The sequence below is a fragment of the Microtus ochrogaster genome, unplaced genomic scaffold (genome assembly GCF_000317375.1).
Source record: "Microtus ochrogaster isolate Prairie Vole_2 unplaced genomic scaffold, MicOch1.0 UNK50, whole genome shotgun sequence".
NCBI lineage: Eukaryota > Metazoa > Chordata > Mammalia > Rodentia > Cricetidae > Microtus > Microtus ochrogaster.
In genome coordinates this window covers 1,940,175-1,958,701 of record NW_004949148.1, presented here as the reverse complement: position 1 = coordinate 1,958,701, position 18,527 = coordinate 1,940,175, and the positions used below count along the sequence as shown (strand labels likewise).

General features: G+C 38.0%; 1 protein-coding gene across 1 annotated transcript in view; it reads left to right on the top strand.

Annotated features, from left to right (window-relative positions):
- The first annotated feature begins 1,804 nt into the window (after positions 1-1,804).
- The window catches only part of Slc25a14 (solute carrier family 25 member 14), a 40,941-nt gene continuing 24,218 nt past the window's right edge, over positions 1,805-18,527 (top strand). The window contains 7 exon segments of the mRNA XM_013354604.2: positions 1,805-1,850; positions 1,853-1,950; positions 7,558-7,651; positions 9,289-9,436; positions 11,910-12,004; positions 14,662-14,747; positions 17,571-17,666. Coding sequence (XP_013210058.1) covers positions 1,820-1,850; positions 1,853-1,950; positions 7,558-7,651; positions 9,289-9,436; positions 11,910-12,004; positions 14,662-14,747; positions 17,571-17,666 — 648 coding nt within the window. The 5' untranslated portion in view covers positions 1,805-1,819.

Genomic DNA, 18,527 nt, shown 5'->3' with positions numbered 1-18,527 from the left:
CAAACCTTCCAAGTTATAAGGACTATACACACAGGATTTTACCCATTTGTCTAAGAGGGTGTTGCTCTGCTGTTATCTAAAATTAAAGAATTCACATTTTATAATGAAAATATTTGTTTTATGTGTATGGGTGTTTTATTTGCATGTATTTCTGCACACCAATTGAGTGCCTGGTGTCAGTGGATGCCACCGAATCTCTTGGGACTGGAGTTACAGGGGTCTTTTGAGCCTTGGGAACTGAATGTTGGGAATTGAATTCTTGTCCTCTAAGAAGAGCAGCTTGTGCTCTTAACTGCTGAGACATCTCTTCTGTCTCCTAGAATTCTCATTTTGGAATGCATGCACATGTTTCTTATCTTTAGAGGAATGAAGTTTCTGACATTAACGAAGGCATTCGATTTATTTTTTATTTTTTGAGACAGGGCTTCTCTGCAGCTTTGGAGCCTGTGCTGGAACTTGCTCTGTAGACCAGGCCGGCCTCGAATTCATAGAGATCCACCTGTCTCTGCCTCCCAAGTGCTGGGATTAAAGGCGTGAGCCACCACCACCCAGCTAAAGAAGACATTCTTAGAGTTGCACACTTGGGCACTGAAGTCAATCTCAAGTTGAAATCCGAATTCTGCCAGTTATGCCATAACTCTGCTTCACTTTTATGACCTAATTTTTCTTAGTTGTTAGGAGGTGAAAATAAAAGTATCAAACTTGTAAGGCAGCTTCAAGCAAAAGAGCTGTTAGCATCACATTGGCACATGGTTAAGTGCTCCATAATGTCATTTATTATATCATGTGTGCTGCCTGAAGAAATTTTTTAAAAAGTAGATGTGAACGAGATGAGGAAGATTCTTTTAGAATAAATCAATTCAAAACATTCCCTTATTCAACAAATAATCTCAGGACTGTGTGCCTTGAACTCATTGACTTATACCTATGTAAATAAAAAACACTATTATTAACACTTGTGTGATTGTGGAAACTGTGATATAGTGAAAAAATGGGGGTAGCCTTCATGTATTAATTTAGCTAATGGATTTACCCAGAAGTTTCTGTTTTTCTCTTCCAGCGGCCGTGGGAACTGGGGTCTGAAGCTGGTGGTCAAGCTTTTCTAGCCAATTGTGAGGTGCGGATTAGCTGGTACTCTCCCATTATTCTCTTCAGATTTGTTTGCTTTAACTTTTCCTGGCCCCCTTTCTGTTCCCAGCTTGTTCCAAAGTTTCTGTCTCTAGGCTAGTATTTTTCAGCGACTGCTGCTGACATTCAGTGGGTGAGGCTTATTTGCTTCTCTCATCTTTATTTTTCTTTCTGAGCCAGGGTTCAGTGTCTAAATTCCGCTCACGTCCTAGTTCTCAGTTTTATCTTAAATTCTCCCAATCTTAAAAAATTATGTACGTATTTATTTATTCTTCTCTCATATATTACATCCCCATCGCAATTTGCCCCTCCCTTCTCTGCTCCCAGTCTCCCGCCCCCGTAGGAAAAGGGTCCCAAAAGCAGGCAAAAGAAATTCTCCCACTTCCATCTTAAATCCTTTGTCCCACCTCCCACTATGCAATGCACCTCCTACTGCCTCGCGTTTTTGAAGCTTAGCGGACCATCTGCTCCGGTAAACTCCGGGTGGGTGACAAGGCATCTCCTCTGCCCTCTCTGGAGAGCACATCTGCTGCAGAAGCGGACCCATTCTCCCACCTTAGCTCCCTCTTTGGAAAAGCAGGTGGCTGGCTCCTGACCCTTTTGCACAGCCTTCGGGACTCAGGCCTTTCGACCCTAATGGTTTCCTTTCATTCGCGCCTTCCTTTTCGGGCCAAGAGGAGGCGGAGTTAGGATGGCTGCGCCACTGTTGCCGAGGCGACGCCTTGTTACTTCCGTTCGTTTCAATGCTTCCGGGTTGGCGCTGCGGTGGCATTTCCTACCTTGGGAGCCTCTGCTTCCCAGTCGTCTGATGAGCTTGAGCAGGTGAGGGGGAGCTCCTGGAGTTCCAGGTTGGGGAGCCGGGTTGGGCTGCGGCAGGCCGCGCGGGCCTGGCTGGTCTGGTACTCGGCCTGGGAGGGGCTTAACGGTCCTTTGATCTCTCTCTCTCCCCTCAGCTGAGTCCCTTCCCTGTCTTTCACTCTTCTGGCACCGGTGGCTTTACTTCTTCGATTGAACCCTGCTTCCTCGACCCCCCTGGGAGGCTGCCTCCTTCAGGCGCCTCCCTTCTCTCTGCGAACTCGCTCTGACAGCTGAGGAATTGGCAAGATCCTGCTACCCAGAGGGTGAATGGGTATCTTTCCCGGAATAATCCTAATTTTTCTAAGGGTGAAGTTTGCAACGGCGGCTGTGATTGCAAGCGGAGTAAGCAAACATCTCCATTGTATCAGTGTGAGGGATGCTGTTGAGAGATGCTCCCCATCACTTTCTATACCCCTGTCACTCCTGAGGTTGAGGCATTGAAGGCATCTATTAAAATGCAGTTCAGTTGCTTGATCGGGATCACAGATATTATCAACATGGATTTTGTTTCTCAGACAATAATAAGCAAGGACATTTATAGTTTTCTACCAGTGCTTCCTTGCCCAGCCCCTAGAGATGCTTAGAGTAGATGTTAACTCTTTCCTCCTCTTCATTTATATCGTGAAACGTCTTTTGTCTCCGTTTCAACAGATTAACCCCCAATGCTAACAAGTATTCTTTTCTGCCTACTTCACACCCTCCTAAGCTATTTCCCTACCTCTCTGTTTGCAATCCACTGTGCTTGTAGTCCCCAGTAACTAATTAAAATAGGGCATTACCTTAATTCACTTCCCTATTAATAGAACTAGTCTTCCTCCAACATCTTGTCTACTCCTTTCACTTGTTCATCCAATACGCATATTGTGTATTCTGCTTGGGTCCTTGATTTCTGTCTCAGTACAAACTATATCGGTGCCTACCTCCATACGATTGTGTGTGTTTGCACATTTGTCTTTATATACCCTGCTCACCTTTCCCAGATATTTGTTCCTACCCGGAGTCAGTCTGCTCACTGTTGAGATCCAGTTTAAGTTCTCTCACTTCCAACAGTTTTTCCAAATTATTCAAACGCATGCCTGTTGTTTTCTTTTCCATGCTTCCTTGCTTTATAGATTTCTATGCAGTGTAACAATTTGTCTCTAACAATTTTTCTCTAGCAAAAATATTTAATTTGTTCCGCCAGATGATTGTCCAGGAAAGATAGGTGGAATGGCAAATAGTGTCTATGTTAGAATATATTTCTGTGAAATTTTTTTGGAGACAGGGTCTCACTATATAGACCAGGCTGACCTCAGATGCACAAAGATCCACCTGCTTCTGCCTCTCAGGTGCTGGATTTAAAGACATCACCACACCAGGCTGTGATTTTTAAAAGTTTGACAATTATATTCATAGACAATTTCAGGTTTGAGTATTTAGTATGCCTTTAACACATAACTTTAGGTTCCCTATTGCTATCTTGCAAACATGAACATGTCTAACACCTACTCATTCTTAAAGGAGAAACCAAGAACGTCATCACCCAGAATTTCCTGAACAGACTTTGAAATAAATATAGGGGCTATATTCTAAGAATAGATGCACAAATTGTGAAGACAAATTTTATTGGCCTTTTTAAATAATAAAATATGTAGGGTACTGTATTGCTACTTAGATGTTATTTCTGTCCCTTCACCCCAAACTGAGGTTAGCCTCCACAAGTCAAAATAACTTTATGAGGAGTTGGGATATGAATTGCTTTACAAAGCAATCCTCTTCATCAAAAGAAAGAGAAAAGTGTTTATAGGTAGAAAATCTGGGAATCAGGAGAGTGTTGTATAAGGTGTGTGTTATTGTCCAGGTCCAGCAAATTACTTTTGTGGCTTGCTTTATAACTGCTTATATATACAGGATGTGTATGTAATACACTCAACTGTTTGGCATTTGTCCTCATTGTATACAAGGTTTTATGAGGTTTATAAAAAGCTTTGTGAAATATGGTGTCATCTTTTAGGGAATCTTCCCTATTTAAAAGAGGAGGAGAAGAGACGAGACAACTAGAGAATATACTTCACCCTAGTCATCATTTTATGCCTGAATTTAAGACGTTGAATAAACAAATTTCTCAAAATTTTTCTCAAAAAAAATCACATAGTTGAACAATAATAGGTGAGACATAACTTGCATACACACACACACACACACACACACACACACATATACAGCTTTATGTAAAAGACTTTAATGCTTCAGTTGTATAATAAGCCTCTCTGAAAAGAAACAAAGGTTTTTCAGCTATAGTAGCTGAAGTAAAACATATAGAATGAAGAAAATGATCAGGACTATTTAGCCTTAGAAAAGAAAAATGTAGGAATATGAAAGCTGCCTTTAAATATTTAAGGACTCCGTTGTGGAAACATAAATTTGTTCAATGTGCCTCCAAGTTGTTCTAGTGTGAGGACGGGCTGTATAAAGTCTAATCAAAGGAGATAAAAAATTTCTTTCATGACTTTGATTTCTGATATTGGCACGAAAGATTTTACTATCAGATGTGACTGGGGAGGTGGTAGAGGGACATTGTTGGTTTTGGTTAGTCTTCTCTAGGCTTGTATAATTTTATAGACTAATGAAATTGAAATGAAAATGTGGTGGAGGGGAGACAGATAAAGATCACTATGCTTCTTTTGCCAAATAAAGACACTAAATATATCAACTACCTACTACTATTATCATTTTATGTAAGAGAGGCAATTTGCCAGTGCTCTGGGGCTAAACAATATGATTTAATAGCCATTTAAATGACATACATTTAACTGAAAAAAGAAAGCAGCCCTAGGTTTGGTTTTGTTTTCCTATCACCTCTGAATTGTGGAAACTTCATTGGGAACTGCTGGACTACCTGACCTAAGATCCAGTGATTGGCCTTTCTGTTTCCTAGTTTGACTCTGACCCAACTTTTAGTGGTTTGTTATTGCTCCTGAATCCTGAGCACATTTTCCATTAAGAGACTGAGTAGAGGGCTAGAGAGAAGACTCAGCTGTTCGGAGCAGTAGCTGCTCTGACAGAGGATCCAGGTTCAAGTCCCAACACCCACATGGCAGCTCATAACCACCTATAACCAGTTCCAAGGATTCAAACACCCTCTTCTGGCCTTTGTGATCATCAGGCATGCATGTAGTACAGAGTTATACATGTAAGCAAACACTCATACACACACATAAAAAAAAATAATGCTAAAACACTAAATATTTTTTTAAACATTGACTAGTAGGTACTAAATATGTGGTAGAATTTTTTTTCCTGTACTGAGAAAGGGTGCGTGAAGTTGTAAACGGAAAGTCTGGGGGAGAAGCTCAGCAGACATTTGAAATATCAAAGGCTATTTAGGGAAATCTCTAAATTTGACACCAAAGAGTGATTTTTTTTCCTTCCATTTTGTGTGTTCTTTTGGAGACAGGGTCTTATGTAGCTCAGGCTGGTCTCAAACTCCCTATGTAGGAAAGGGTGACTTAAATTACTGATCCTCCTGACTCCACTTTCTAGTTGCTGGATTTACAAGCATGGGCCACCACATCTGATTTAAAGGATTTGTTGTTGTTGTTGTTGTTGTTTTTATGCCATAGTCCTATTTTTCCTATCAATTCCTACTTTGCTCTTTAGAGTTTTAATGAACTTTCCTCCAATAGGGGTATCTCTCACATATTCAATATATATATTATATTTGAGAGGATGCTTCCACAATTATTTTTGTAGTATAACTAATACATTTATCTACATGCTAGCCTCTCTGGAAAATTGCTCGTTTCTTTGTTTCCGAGAATTACTTTTGTAAAAAATAAATCAAAACCCTGTTTCCTCCAAGAACAGATGGTAGCTCAATGGTACTAACCCAAACTGGCAAGGGGAAGATGGACAGCAAATGCTATCTATGAAAATGTATTTATTTTATTTATTTATTTTATTTGTTTAATAAATACATTTATTTAAAATGTGTAGTAATAACTATCTAACTTATTAAGCAAAGTTTCAAGGATTTTTCTAGGTGTTAAAAATGTGTTACTTATATATAACACAACAACCCTATAATATGTTTTTATTATTATTGTTTTCAGAAAATAAAGGCAGAGACAGATTGAATAACGTTCCTACAAACAACTAGTAAGTGATAGTCAAGATGTGAATCTGGAGCCATGATTCAATGTTAGATGATCTGATTTCAGGGTGTTCCTTTTTGACTGTAAACCCTTTTGAAATCAGAAGTATATATCAAAGCGCTGAAAAAGAAGGAAATAGTTCAAGGAAATCTGAGATTCTTTTTTTAAAAAAAAATAAGTAGTGTTTTCAAGAGGACCAGGATCTAGCAGGTGATGCCTACAGCAATAGTTCCTTCTTAAAACATCAGTATTCTTTGACACCTTGCAGATTCTCAGGGCAAGACTTAAAACAATCAGAAACTCTGAGAAAGAAGCTCTGCAGTCCATGTTTTAATAACCTTTTAGATGATTCTGTTGCGTGCTACAATTTGACAAGTATTTGCCTAGATGCTAGAGTTGTGGAAAAACAAATCCAAGAGTGAAGGCGCTGAGAGTGGCAGAAAAAATAAAACTGAAGTTTTTTTTGTTTTTGTTTTTTGAGACAGGATTTCTCTGTATAGCTTTGGCTGTCCTGGAACTCACTCTGTCAAACAAACTGGCCTCAAACTCAAAGAGATTTGCCTGCCTTTGCCTCTGCCTCTGGGTGCTAGGATTAAAGGTGTACACCACCACCTCCCTGACAAAACTGAAGATTTTTAGGATGACAGATCTAAGATTGATTTGATGGGGGGGAGTAAAAAGGGCTGGGGACAGAAGTACATCAATAAAGAATTAGAACATAAAAAGTATAGTACTAGGATATGTTATTACAGTGCAGGGGTAAGGGAAAGGAGATCACTGGAAGGATGATGTTCAGGGTCAGAAATGGGATTTATCCACACTGCTGTCATTTCTCCAGGAGCCAGAAGCAAGGTACATTGCTCCTTATCTCAGCGTGGGTCTCACTGAGTTAGCTGCTTTGGTGTAAAACTAGCTCAGTTCCTAGAACTGAGATGCTAAATTTTAGTGGAGAGCTGAACAGGCTGAGAATGTTGGGGGGGGGGGGTAGTGTTGGCAGCTTGTGTTTTGTGCCTGAATCAAGCTAACTGAATACCATGAACTGCTTTTATAAGATGCCTCAGCCTATGTAACTTCAGTTTCAGTTTCCCTGACCCATGACTGTCTAGATGAATGTCAAAGATGGGTGTTCTGGATGAATGGGCTGAAGCTTTCTTGGGGTGGGGAAGAGTGGACGATTAAATTAGAGAGCATGAAGGGCACATGTTCATTTTTAAGTGATTGTACACCTACCCTACAGAATGACATTAGAGAAGAAACTCATAAGCATCCAGACTTTGAGGCAGGACTCTCAGTTTTGTCTCATCCCACTTGGTGGTTTTTAGTTTTTCTTCCATGTTCCTTTGGTTTGCCAGTTGTGTTGATTCAAATCATATACTCAAGCGTTAACTGGTACTTTTCTTCATTCTTGTGCCCTGTTCTAATTCCTGTTTATTTTTAGCATCAGAAAAGTCCCACTTTAAGCCATGAGATGTCTGGTCTGAACTGGAAACCTTTTGTGTATGGCGGCCTTGCCTCTATTGTTGCCGAGTTCGGTAAGAATCTGAAAAAAAGGATGGCAAATATGAGTTTTGTGCCACAGATGGTTATGCATGCTACCAGTTATTTCTAGAGGAAACAGAGAACAAATCAAAAGAGTGCTGTCATCTTTGTTTTAAAAATTGTTGTTGCCCCAGGCGGTGGTAGTGCATGCCTTTAATCCCAGCACTTGGGAGGCAGAAACAGGTCAATCTCAGAAGAGTTCGAGGCCAGCCTGGTCTGCAGAGTTTCAGTCCAATCAGGACTCTTACTGAGTTCCAGTACAACCAGGACTCTTATAAGAGAAACTCTATCTTGAAAAACCAAAAAATAATATTATTGTTTGCATGGCTATCAAACAGCATTACTGAGAAGGTACTAGTAATGATAAGGTGAATGAGGTTAAGAAGTCAAATTTTGAACCTTTTTTTTGATAACTTAGTGAATTGTTAATTTTTCCAAGCCAAATATGTGTAATCATAGAGGACAATATATGACAATGATTTCTGTGTATTCCTGTACTAATGGTCTTACATTTATGCTAAGACTATAATTTTCTTCTTATCCAGGCTTCTTTTTTGCAAAGCTCTCTTCCATTTTAGAAGTAAATAAGATCAAACAAGAGTCATCTCACTTTTGATTTAAATTTTGAAATATTTTTAGATTGTAACTTTTCATTTTCCAGAGTTTTCTTTTCCCTGAATGTTTCCTAAGTATCTACAATCCCGCAGTGTTTTCTGCCTTTCTTGGTATATGCTCTGGTCTTGCACTATCCAGATCCCCAAAGTTCAGAATTACATATATAAACACCTTGTTAGGTTTAGATCTTAAAATCTTTCTTAAAACCCATTTTGTTCATGCAACAACCACTTTTATGTGCTGAGATAAGAAAAGGGAGTTTTGTTTTTGTTTTTTGAAGAATCCGGCTAGGGACGACAGGATGGCTCAGCAGGTAAAGATGCATGCTGCCAAGCTTGACGAACCTGAATTTGATCCCTGGGACCCATGTGGTTGAAGGACAGAACCAATTCCTGCAGGCTGTCCTCTGACCTCCATGCATGAGCCGTGGCAGATATACCCACACACATACATATACATGCATACAAATAAGTAGCACATAATTGAAAAAACTAATGGCTCAAGTACTCTATTGGTATTACTCCTGAACTATCAAAGACACCATGGTAAGTAGAACCAAGTAAGACTTTGCCAATTTCTGTCATAGTATTAGGAAGTCGTAAATACACACGCTCATACCCTATTGTTAGTGCATGTAAGAACCTCTGAATCCTGGATGTTCTTGTGCTTGCGACTATGTGGGGAGATTTTATGAAGGAGAGATAAGGAGACTTGTGGTGGGAAAGGGTGGGAGGAAAAGACTAATAAATGCCGTTGGCATTAGTATGTGACAGACGAAGGAACAGAAGTATCCAAACGCCTTTGCATTTCTGGCAGAAAGTGTCAGATATACTGTATGGCAAGTCGTGCATTTCACTCCACTTAAAAGCCTTTACCTTCTGTCAGTGGCTGTGTAGTACATATTTGAGTGTTATGAAAAGGACCCTGTGTTAGAGTTCCACTATTGCATTGCCTTATCTTTAGCCAAAACATACCTGTGTTCTTTGTAAATGCTCAGCAGTGTGTTCCCTCATAGGCACTTTCCCTGTGGACCTTACTAAAACACGGCTGCAAGTCCAAGGCCAGAGCATCGATGTCCGCTTCAAAGAGATAAAATATAGAGGGATGTTTCATGCCTTGTTCCGAATCTATAAAGAAGAGGGGATTTTGGCTCTGTATTCAGGGTAAGGCTGGCCTCTTTCCTTGGAGCATGAACAACTACATGCTAGTTTATACCCTTCATAGTCACCGTTTTTACTTGTAATTCTATATCGGTGGGCTTTTGTATATTTCATTTGCTTGTAAGTCTTGAGCTTTGGAATTTGTGTTAATCTGGCTGTATGGAATAAATGTGAAAGTGGATAATATCATTTCAGCAGAAGGTTTTTTTTTTCTGACTTCCTGACATTTACTGATGACTGTTGTAAAAAGCAGCACCAATTAGCTGTGTACGTTCTTTCTGAGAATTTTCCTGATTTGGCAAGCACTGGCTTCCTTTAAGATTTTCTTTGTGAAAGAAATATTCTGGCAGGTTAAATAGGAATGAAGAATAGAAGAAAAGGAGTATCTTTTTTCATCACCTTTTGATTACGCATCAGTTTATGGTTTATTGTCCAGTTTGTACTTTACCTGCTGCTGGTTTCCTAAGCTATCCTAAATCTAGGCTACCAGTATTGCTGAGAGATTGGAAATCAATTTTACTAGTAATTTGGGTTGGGTTTATTTAAATTATAGTTTTCTTGGAGAAAAAAATCAAAACAAAAAGAAAAAAAACAAACAAAAAAAGATCCTTATTCAGAATTAAATTATCCATGGATCATCTCTTTTACCTTGTTCGTCTATTAGCGTAGATAACCTTGGAATTCTTTTTCTAATGCAAGTAATAGTCAGAAATATGCAGATTTAGTCATCTGTATTTTTCTTCAATCCTAACCATTTGAGCTGTTGCTTTATTTCTATTTATATCTCCTAAAGTATAGTTCTGCAATTTGGATGAATCTCAAAGGAGGAATGAGTGAGAACATCTTCAGTTTATGAGCAGAATTTAAGTAGGCTGAAATCTTAGTGCTGTTGGCTTCCTTTTTGATTAAGTTAAAGATGTATCTGCAGTTGTTAGGAAATAAAGGTCAAGGTTTTTTTTAACCTATGAGGTATGGGTTAGTGTTTTAACTCTTTTGTGTATTGCTACATTCAATTTGCTCATCTTTTCTAAAGAATTTTTGCATCTAAGTTCATGAACGATATAGGCCTGTATTTTTTGTTTGTACTGTTTTTGTCTGGTTTTTTTTTTTTTTTTTTTGCTACCAAGGTAACACTAGCCAAAATGATTTGGGAAACATTCCCTTTTCCGTTTCCTGGAGAGCTTGTATAAGATTAATGGTAATTCTTCAGTGGTTTTATAGAGCTCCTCAGTAAACTTGTTTGGACTGAGAATTTCTATTTTATGAACTTTAGTAAAACTGTTAATTCAATGGGACTGGAGAGATGGTTCAGTAGGTAGGAGCACTGGCTCCTCTTCTGTAGGACCTGAGTTCGATTTCCAGCACCCATGTGGCGACTAAACTTCTTACTGCCTGTAACTCCAGTTCTAGAAGATCTTATGCCCTCCTCTGGCCCCTATGGGCATAGCATGCACATGGTGCACCAACATACTTGCAGGCAAAACACCCATATATGTAAAGCAAAAGTAAACAAAATCTGAAAAATTAAAAAACTATGAATTCAGTTTTATTTTGTAAAATTTTTAATACTATTAGTTTGGGCCACTGTGACAAAGTACCATATGCCTGGTCACTTATAAATAGCAGTCATTAATTTTTCATAGTTCTAGAGGTTGGCTTCTGGGGAGTTTACTCTGCTAGGGTAAGAATTTGACTATAAATTATTCTCAGCTATGCTTTGGTTGCATATTCTCTGGCCCCTCGTTGTTTTGTAATATTGGTGATTGAACCTAGAGCCTAGCAATGCTATGTAAGTGCTCTCTCTGTGAACTACTTTCTTTTTACTTTTTATATGAAAGGGCCATATTAAGCTGCTCATGCTTCTCTTGTGCTCACTCTAGTTCAAGCAGGTCTGGAACTCTTGCCTTAGCCCACAAGTAGCTCGGGTTACAGACCTGTACTTTCAGACCTAGCTGTATCCCATTTATTAAAAATTTTTAATAATATTTTTAAAAATTTGGAATTATAATTATATTATTTCCTCTTTCCCTTTCCTCCTCCATGCATTCCCATGTATCTCTTTCCTTACTCTCATATTCATGACATCCTTTTCTTTTGTTGTTGTTTCCCCATGTATATTATAGGATGTATTTGAAATTTTACTCATATCTATACATTGAGAAAACTTCTTTTGTAGCTTTCTCTAACCCACATGTTGTTTTAGATGTGTATTGTTTGATTTGCAAGTGTTTGAGCATTCTCCTTATCATTTTCTTGTTTGTTTCCATTATGGTCAGGAAATATATTCTATATAAATTTAGTTCTTTTTACTTTGTTGATGTTTGTTTTATGACGTGGGATTTGAGCTTTCTTTCTTCATGGGTGAGTAAAAAAAAAGCATGCTATACTGCTTGGAAGGATATAGATAAAAGAACTGTAAAATCTACAAATGTGTGTTATATAAAATTAACTTTTCTCTTTCTCTCTTTTTGGGAAGAATTGCCCCTGCTTTACTAAGACAGGCATCATATGGCACCATCAAAATTGGTATTTACCAAAGCTTGAAGCGATTATTTGTAGAACGTTTGGAAGGTCAGTATGCTCAACTCTCTTTTGAGGTTATCCTCAAAGGGATTGTTGAAATCGTGCTTACTGTGAAATGTTTATCTCACGATGCTAGAGAATGAAAGACAATCACTGCAGGGACAAGTGGGCTTCTGTTGATTTGAGCTAAATCCCTACAGAGGGCATATGTGGGTTAGAGGCACCTGCTCTTCAAATTTATCATTTGCTATCAACTGAGAAACTTTTAGGCAGGCAAGATGGGCAAATTCATGCAAGTTCAACTACCTGAGTTTGATACCTGGAACCCATGCAAAGGTGGAAGGAGTGAACACGGTCCATAAAGTTGAACTCTGACCTCCATACATATGCCAGGATATATGTCTTACCCCCAAAATAATAATTCTCTTTTTGTTGTCATTTTGTTTTTGATTTTCAAGACAGGATTTCTCTGTGTAGACCTGATTATCCTGGAACTCTCTGCATAGACCAGGTTGGCTTCAAACTCAGAAGTCCATTTGCCTCTGCCTCCCAAGTGCTGGTATTAAAGGCATGCACCACCATCGCCTTGTTTAAAATAATAATTCTTTTTTTAAAAAAATGTTTATTTTTTATTTTATTGCTGTTTTGCCTGTATGTATGTATGTCTGTGTGAGGATGCTGGACCTGGAATTACAGTTGAGAACTGCCATGTGGGTACTGGGATTAGAAACTGGTCAAACAGTCATTGCCCTTAACCACTGAGCCATCTCTCCAGCTCCTAAAATAATAATTCTTAAAAAAAAAAACTTGTTGTCATTCTTGAAGAAGCCTAGAAATGAAGCCTGAAAATGAATGCTGTCTTCATCAGTTAGAGGACTTGAAGGCATTTCCTAGATGTCAATTCTTTGTTGTTGTTGTTGTTGTTGTTTTCAAAAACAGGATTTTTCTGTGTAACAGCCCTGGCTGTCCTGGAACTCTCTCTGTAGACCAGGCTGGCTTTGAACTTACAGAGGTCCACCTGCTTCTGCCTCCCAAGTGCTGGGATTAAAGGCGTGCACCACCACCACCTGGCATCTAGAGGTCAATTTTGATAAGCTTTTGGTAGGTAGATAAATTTTAGTCTATTATAGTCTGGACTCTAATGTACCTATGGCCATTTAACCCAAATTCAGAGTTGTTGTAGGTTTTTCCATTTGAGTCTGATACTTGCACCATGGATTTTTATCATAGGCCTGGGGTTACTAGATGATGGAGAAAGCTGGACTGACTTCATGTTAGCAGTATCTCTTGAAGGACTTGTTTTATTCTAAATCAGCATTTTCTGGAGCCTGTTAGGTGGGAATCCTGAAGGATTCACTTTCATCTCTCCTGAAAATATTTTCCTTTCATAGCTTATTAATGTGGGTTTACTTATTTTCTATTTATAGGCCCTTCATGAGAAGTAGGATGGTGAAGATTAGATTTTCTCTGTAGAACATTATGTTCTGTTGTTCCTTTCTTGTTTCTAGCTGAGGGAATTTAGCTCTAAATTATTTCTTTTGTAACTCAGTAGCAGAGTGCTGGTCTATGTCTAATTCTTTCCATTCATTATTCAGCAGCAGGAATTATACTGCTGCTCTTTCATATTTGACTACAGAAACCTTCTTACATAAATGGAGGCTAGGAGAGCTCTAAAGCCATTTAGCATTAATATTTAGATAACTTTATTACACATAAGAATATAGTTTTTTAGCATCTTGTTATTCTTTAAAGTTAACTTTTCATAAAAAGACTTAAAAATTGAACAAGGATGACACCAACTGGTATGCCAAACTGCACAGGGAAAAGCCCATGAGGCCTCAGCCCTACACAAAGAGCTATAAGCAATTACAGAAAGCTGGGAGCGCGAGAGGTGGTCTTCCCCAGAGAAGAGCACATCAATTGTTTGTCCAATGCCAAATGGTCAGTCTTGAAAACATACATACAAATAGTATTATAGAGACTGAACAGGTTATATTTAGGAATATGTATGTATGTACATATTTACATATAATAACAATTAGTGAAAAAGGAGGCCATAAATTTGAAGAACAGGAACAGGTACATGGAAGGGTTTGGAGGGAGGAAAGGGAAGGAAGAAATATTGTAATTAAATTATAATCTCAGGCGGTGGTGATACACACCTTTAATCCCTAACATTTGCGTGGCAGAGGCAGACAGATCACTGAGTGCAAGGCCAGCCTGGTCTACAGACTGAGTTCCAGGACAGCCAGGTCTACATAGAGAAACTCTGTCTTGAAAAACAGAAAAACAAAATAAAACAAAAAACACCCCATAGATTATAATCTCAGAAAGCTTTAAAAGACTTAAAAGTAGATGTATTATTATGTTTGAAGTGGTTGAAAAGGAAATACCACATTCTAATTTATGTCTTATACTCACAATTAGGTTGAAGAATGTGATGTCTTCAAAATAATAAAAATTTAAAAAAATAATGTTTTTAGGGAAATAATGGTTTATATTTTATAATTTATATTTTGTATAAATTTGGGATGTGCTACAAATATTTGAGAGTCTTTACTTTGATAAATCTTGAAGTTAATTTTTAAGTCATCTCTCCAGGAATTCTTTCCTTGGTACTCTGAGAAAACAGTACTTAATAAAATGAACTTTTATCTCTCTCTATCTATCTATCTGTTCATTTTGTTTATTTTACATTTTTACAGATGAAACTCTCCTAATTAATATGATCTGTGGGGTAGTGTCAGGAGTGATTTCATCGACTATAGCCAATCCCACTGATGTTCTAAAGGTAAGAGAGAAAGGTGTCTGCCATGCGAGTGGAAAGACCGCAACTTTAACTCAGGTTCGAGTTCTGAGTCTTACACTGTCCATTGTTAGTTCTAAACTCTTGGGAAAATCTCCTAACTACTCAGTGCTTAGAGCATAAAGTTGGTAAGAATTAGAGATAATACATGTAAACTTGTATAACATGCTTCATAGTCGATTTTCAGGAGTAGTTTAATGTGATATGCATTAATCCAGTGGTTTTCAGCTTGGGCTTTTAACCCACTATGAGATATTTTCAGAGCTCTGCAGTTCTAGGGAATTGTTTTCTAAATTCCTTACTCTGTTTTCCTTAAGTAGTGTGAGAATGGATTTGTGTTTCTAATAGCCCTTTTCCCATTTTACAAAACAAAGGCATATCCTTTACCTATTACAAATCTTCAGATGGTGTGTTGACTTATAGCAAAAATTGGGAGTTTGAGGCCAGCTCAGTCAGTTTGAGTCAGCTCAGTGAGTTCTAGGACAGGCTCCAAAGCTACACAAAAGAACCCTGTCTTGAAAAACAAGCTCATTCCTTCTTAGTTAATAAAGCACAAAATATGTGATTAAACAATGTGAGGGACCACAAACTAAGATTTTTTTTTTCCTGAGAGGGAATCTTATGTAGTCTGGTCTTCTTACTGGGTATAGAGGTATTTACAACCATGAATCTCAAGTTTAAACAATATTATTTTATATGTGGGGGTATTTTGCCTGCAAGTATGTCCGTGTACCACATGCATGCAGTGTTCATGGAAGCCAGGTGAGAACATCCAAATCCCTGGAACTGGAGTTACAGACAGTTGTGAGCTGCCATGTGGGTGCAGCAGTCAAGCCTGGATCCTCTGGAAAGCCAGCAAGCTCTCTTAACAGCTGAGTCATGTTTCCAGCTGTGAGTGACAAGAAAAAAAATTTCAAGTTCATTGCTTATAATAAGAGAAAGTATAAATCAGGATCCAGGATAATGCAAACCAAGTGATAGGAGATTCACCTTATAGCGATTACAGCAGAGTTTATTCATCCCAATCTTGTAGGGATTTCTTCCAGGACTTTTCCCCAGTGAATAACAAAATCTTTAGATGCTCAATAAGATGCTTACATAGAATGAAGCAGTATTTATGAATAACCTGTGTGTATTCCCTTAGATATTTCAAGTCCACTTTAGATTACTTATGATGTTTAATATAATGTAAACATATGTAAATAGTTGTTATATTATTCCAGAGATAACGACAAAGAAAAATTCTACATGTGTTCAGTACAAATGCAGTTTTTTTCCAAATATTTTTCAATTGGTGAATGATTAAATCCACAAATATAAAACTGGTCATTATTTGATTATCTGATATAAATTTGATTGTCTGGTATAGATTTGATTGTCTAGTATAAATTGTCATTATTTTTAAAAAATGAAATTAGCTGGGCATTGGTGGCACACACATTTAACCCAAACACTCAGGAGGCAGAGGCAGGTGGATCTCTGAGTTGAAAACCAGCTTGGTCTACACAATGAGTTCCAAGATAGCCAAAGCTACACAGAGAAACCCTGTCTCAAAAAACAAACGAAAAAGAAAGAAAATTAAATTAAAAATTTAAATATTTAATTTTTGTGTATGTGTACTTTGCCTAAATGTATGCCTGTGTACCATGTGTGCCTAGTGCCCATAGAACCTGAAGAGGGAGGGCATTGGAGCCCCTGAAACCGTAGTTAACGAGAGTTGTGAGCTGCAATATTGGTTTTGAGAACCAAACCCAGGTCTTCAGCAATAACAGCCAGTGCTCTAGCCCCCAAATAAATTTATCATCACTACCATTACTATATTTTGTGGGGGGTGCATGTGTATGTACATGTGGAGGTTGGGTCAAACCTTTTGGAATCAGCTCTCTTTTGACCATGAGTTCTAGAAATTAAACTCAAAAGAGAACAATCCTCACTTATAGACTCCCCATTCATATGTAAACCTCTGTTAATATTTAGGTATATATGATCATCTAGTCTTCTCGCTATGTTTTTTAATTCACATTTTTGGTAAGAAACAGCACTTTTATGTTTAGCAATTAATCTTTCCTTCTTTCTTTCTTTCTTTCTTTCTTTCTTTCTTTCTTTCTTTCTTTCTTTCTTTTTTGGTTTTTCAAGACAAGGTTTCTCTGTGTAGCTTTGGTACCTGTCCAGGAACTAGCTCTTGTAGACCAGGCTGGCCTTGAACTTGCAGAGATCCACCTGCCTCTGCTTCCTAAATGCTGGGATTAAAGGCACATGCCACTACCACCTGGCATGTTTAACAATTTTTAATGCCTTCTAAGGTCTACAAATACTTTAGGGGAAAATGTTATGGCTCTACTGTATTCTGTTAAATTAATGTTTCATCATTTATGTAACCAATATGTTGTTGACATTGGTTTTTGGACATTTGAGTAGTCCCTAATTCTTTACTAAATTAATTACATGGGTCTTACTATGTAGCCATTACTGCCTTGGAACTCAATGTGTAGACCAGGCAAGCCGTGAACTCACAAAAATTCACCTGTCTCTGCCTCCTGAGTCCAGGGATTAAAGGCCTGTGCCACTATGCTATATTTCATGAATACTCGTTATTGTACAAGTCTAGAAAAGATAGATTTACTGTGGGAAATATGAGGCCTAATGGCAACCTTTATAGACTATACTTTGGCACAAATTATGCTTTTGTGTACAATTTAATTCATCATAATAGCAGAGATTTAAAAATAATTCCTTAATTTCAAAGGACTGAATTGTCTCACTTTGTTTTTTTTCTGTCAAAATAGAATGTTCCCTTTTTCATTTTAGATTCGAATGCAGGCTCAAGGAAGTTTGTTCCAAGGGAGCATGATTGGCAGCTTCATTGATATATACCAGCAAGAAGGTACCAGGGGTCTGTGGAGAGTGAGTAATCTTTTACTGGTGGTGTATTATATTCTTTACTTGAATTTTCATATTAAGTCATGAGATTGTGACTAACCCCAAGCAAGGTAAAAAGCTCCTTGCCACCCATGAAAGGATCAAAATTTACAGTGGTTCCTATTTCTATACATATAGTTTAGGATTGTATGTATGAGACATACATATAATTTCTAAATTTGACAGTGAATTTAGTATTTCAGTATAGCTCTGTCAGTTTTGCATTAAACACAGTAATGTTTGTCTATAATGGTCTCTGTAGTGCTTATGTTCAAAGAGCATAACAGTATTTTTAACCTTATAATTATAATGCATAAGATGTGCCATAAATATTAAACATATGTGGAAAAATTCCAGTAGTTCCACAATTTAGAGATAATCGCTTTGACCATTTTATCGTTATTGTACTTTACCTTTTGCTGTCATTGTTGCAATAACTTTTTTGGTTTTATTTTGTTTTGAGACAGGATTTAGTAAGTATGGTCTTGAATTTGTAATCCTCCTGCCTGTGTCTCTTGAGTGCTAAGAAGTCAGGTCTGTTCCACTCTACCTGTACCTATAGATACCTGTACCACTATACCCATATAACTTTTCCCTTTTTGTTTTTTGTTGTTGTTGTTGTTGTTTTTAGAAACAAGGTTTTTCTGTAACTTTGAACCTGTCCTGGAATTAGCTCTTGTAGACCAGATTGGCCTCGAACTCACAGAGATCTGCCTGCCTCTGCCTCCCAAGTGCTGGGATTAAAGGCGTGTGCCTTCACTGCCCAGCAACTTTTCCTTTTGAGATAGGATCTTACTATGTAGTCTTGACTAACCTAGAGCTTACTGTGTAGTCCAGGGTAGCCTT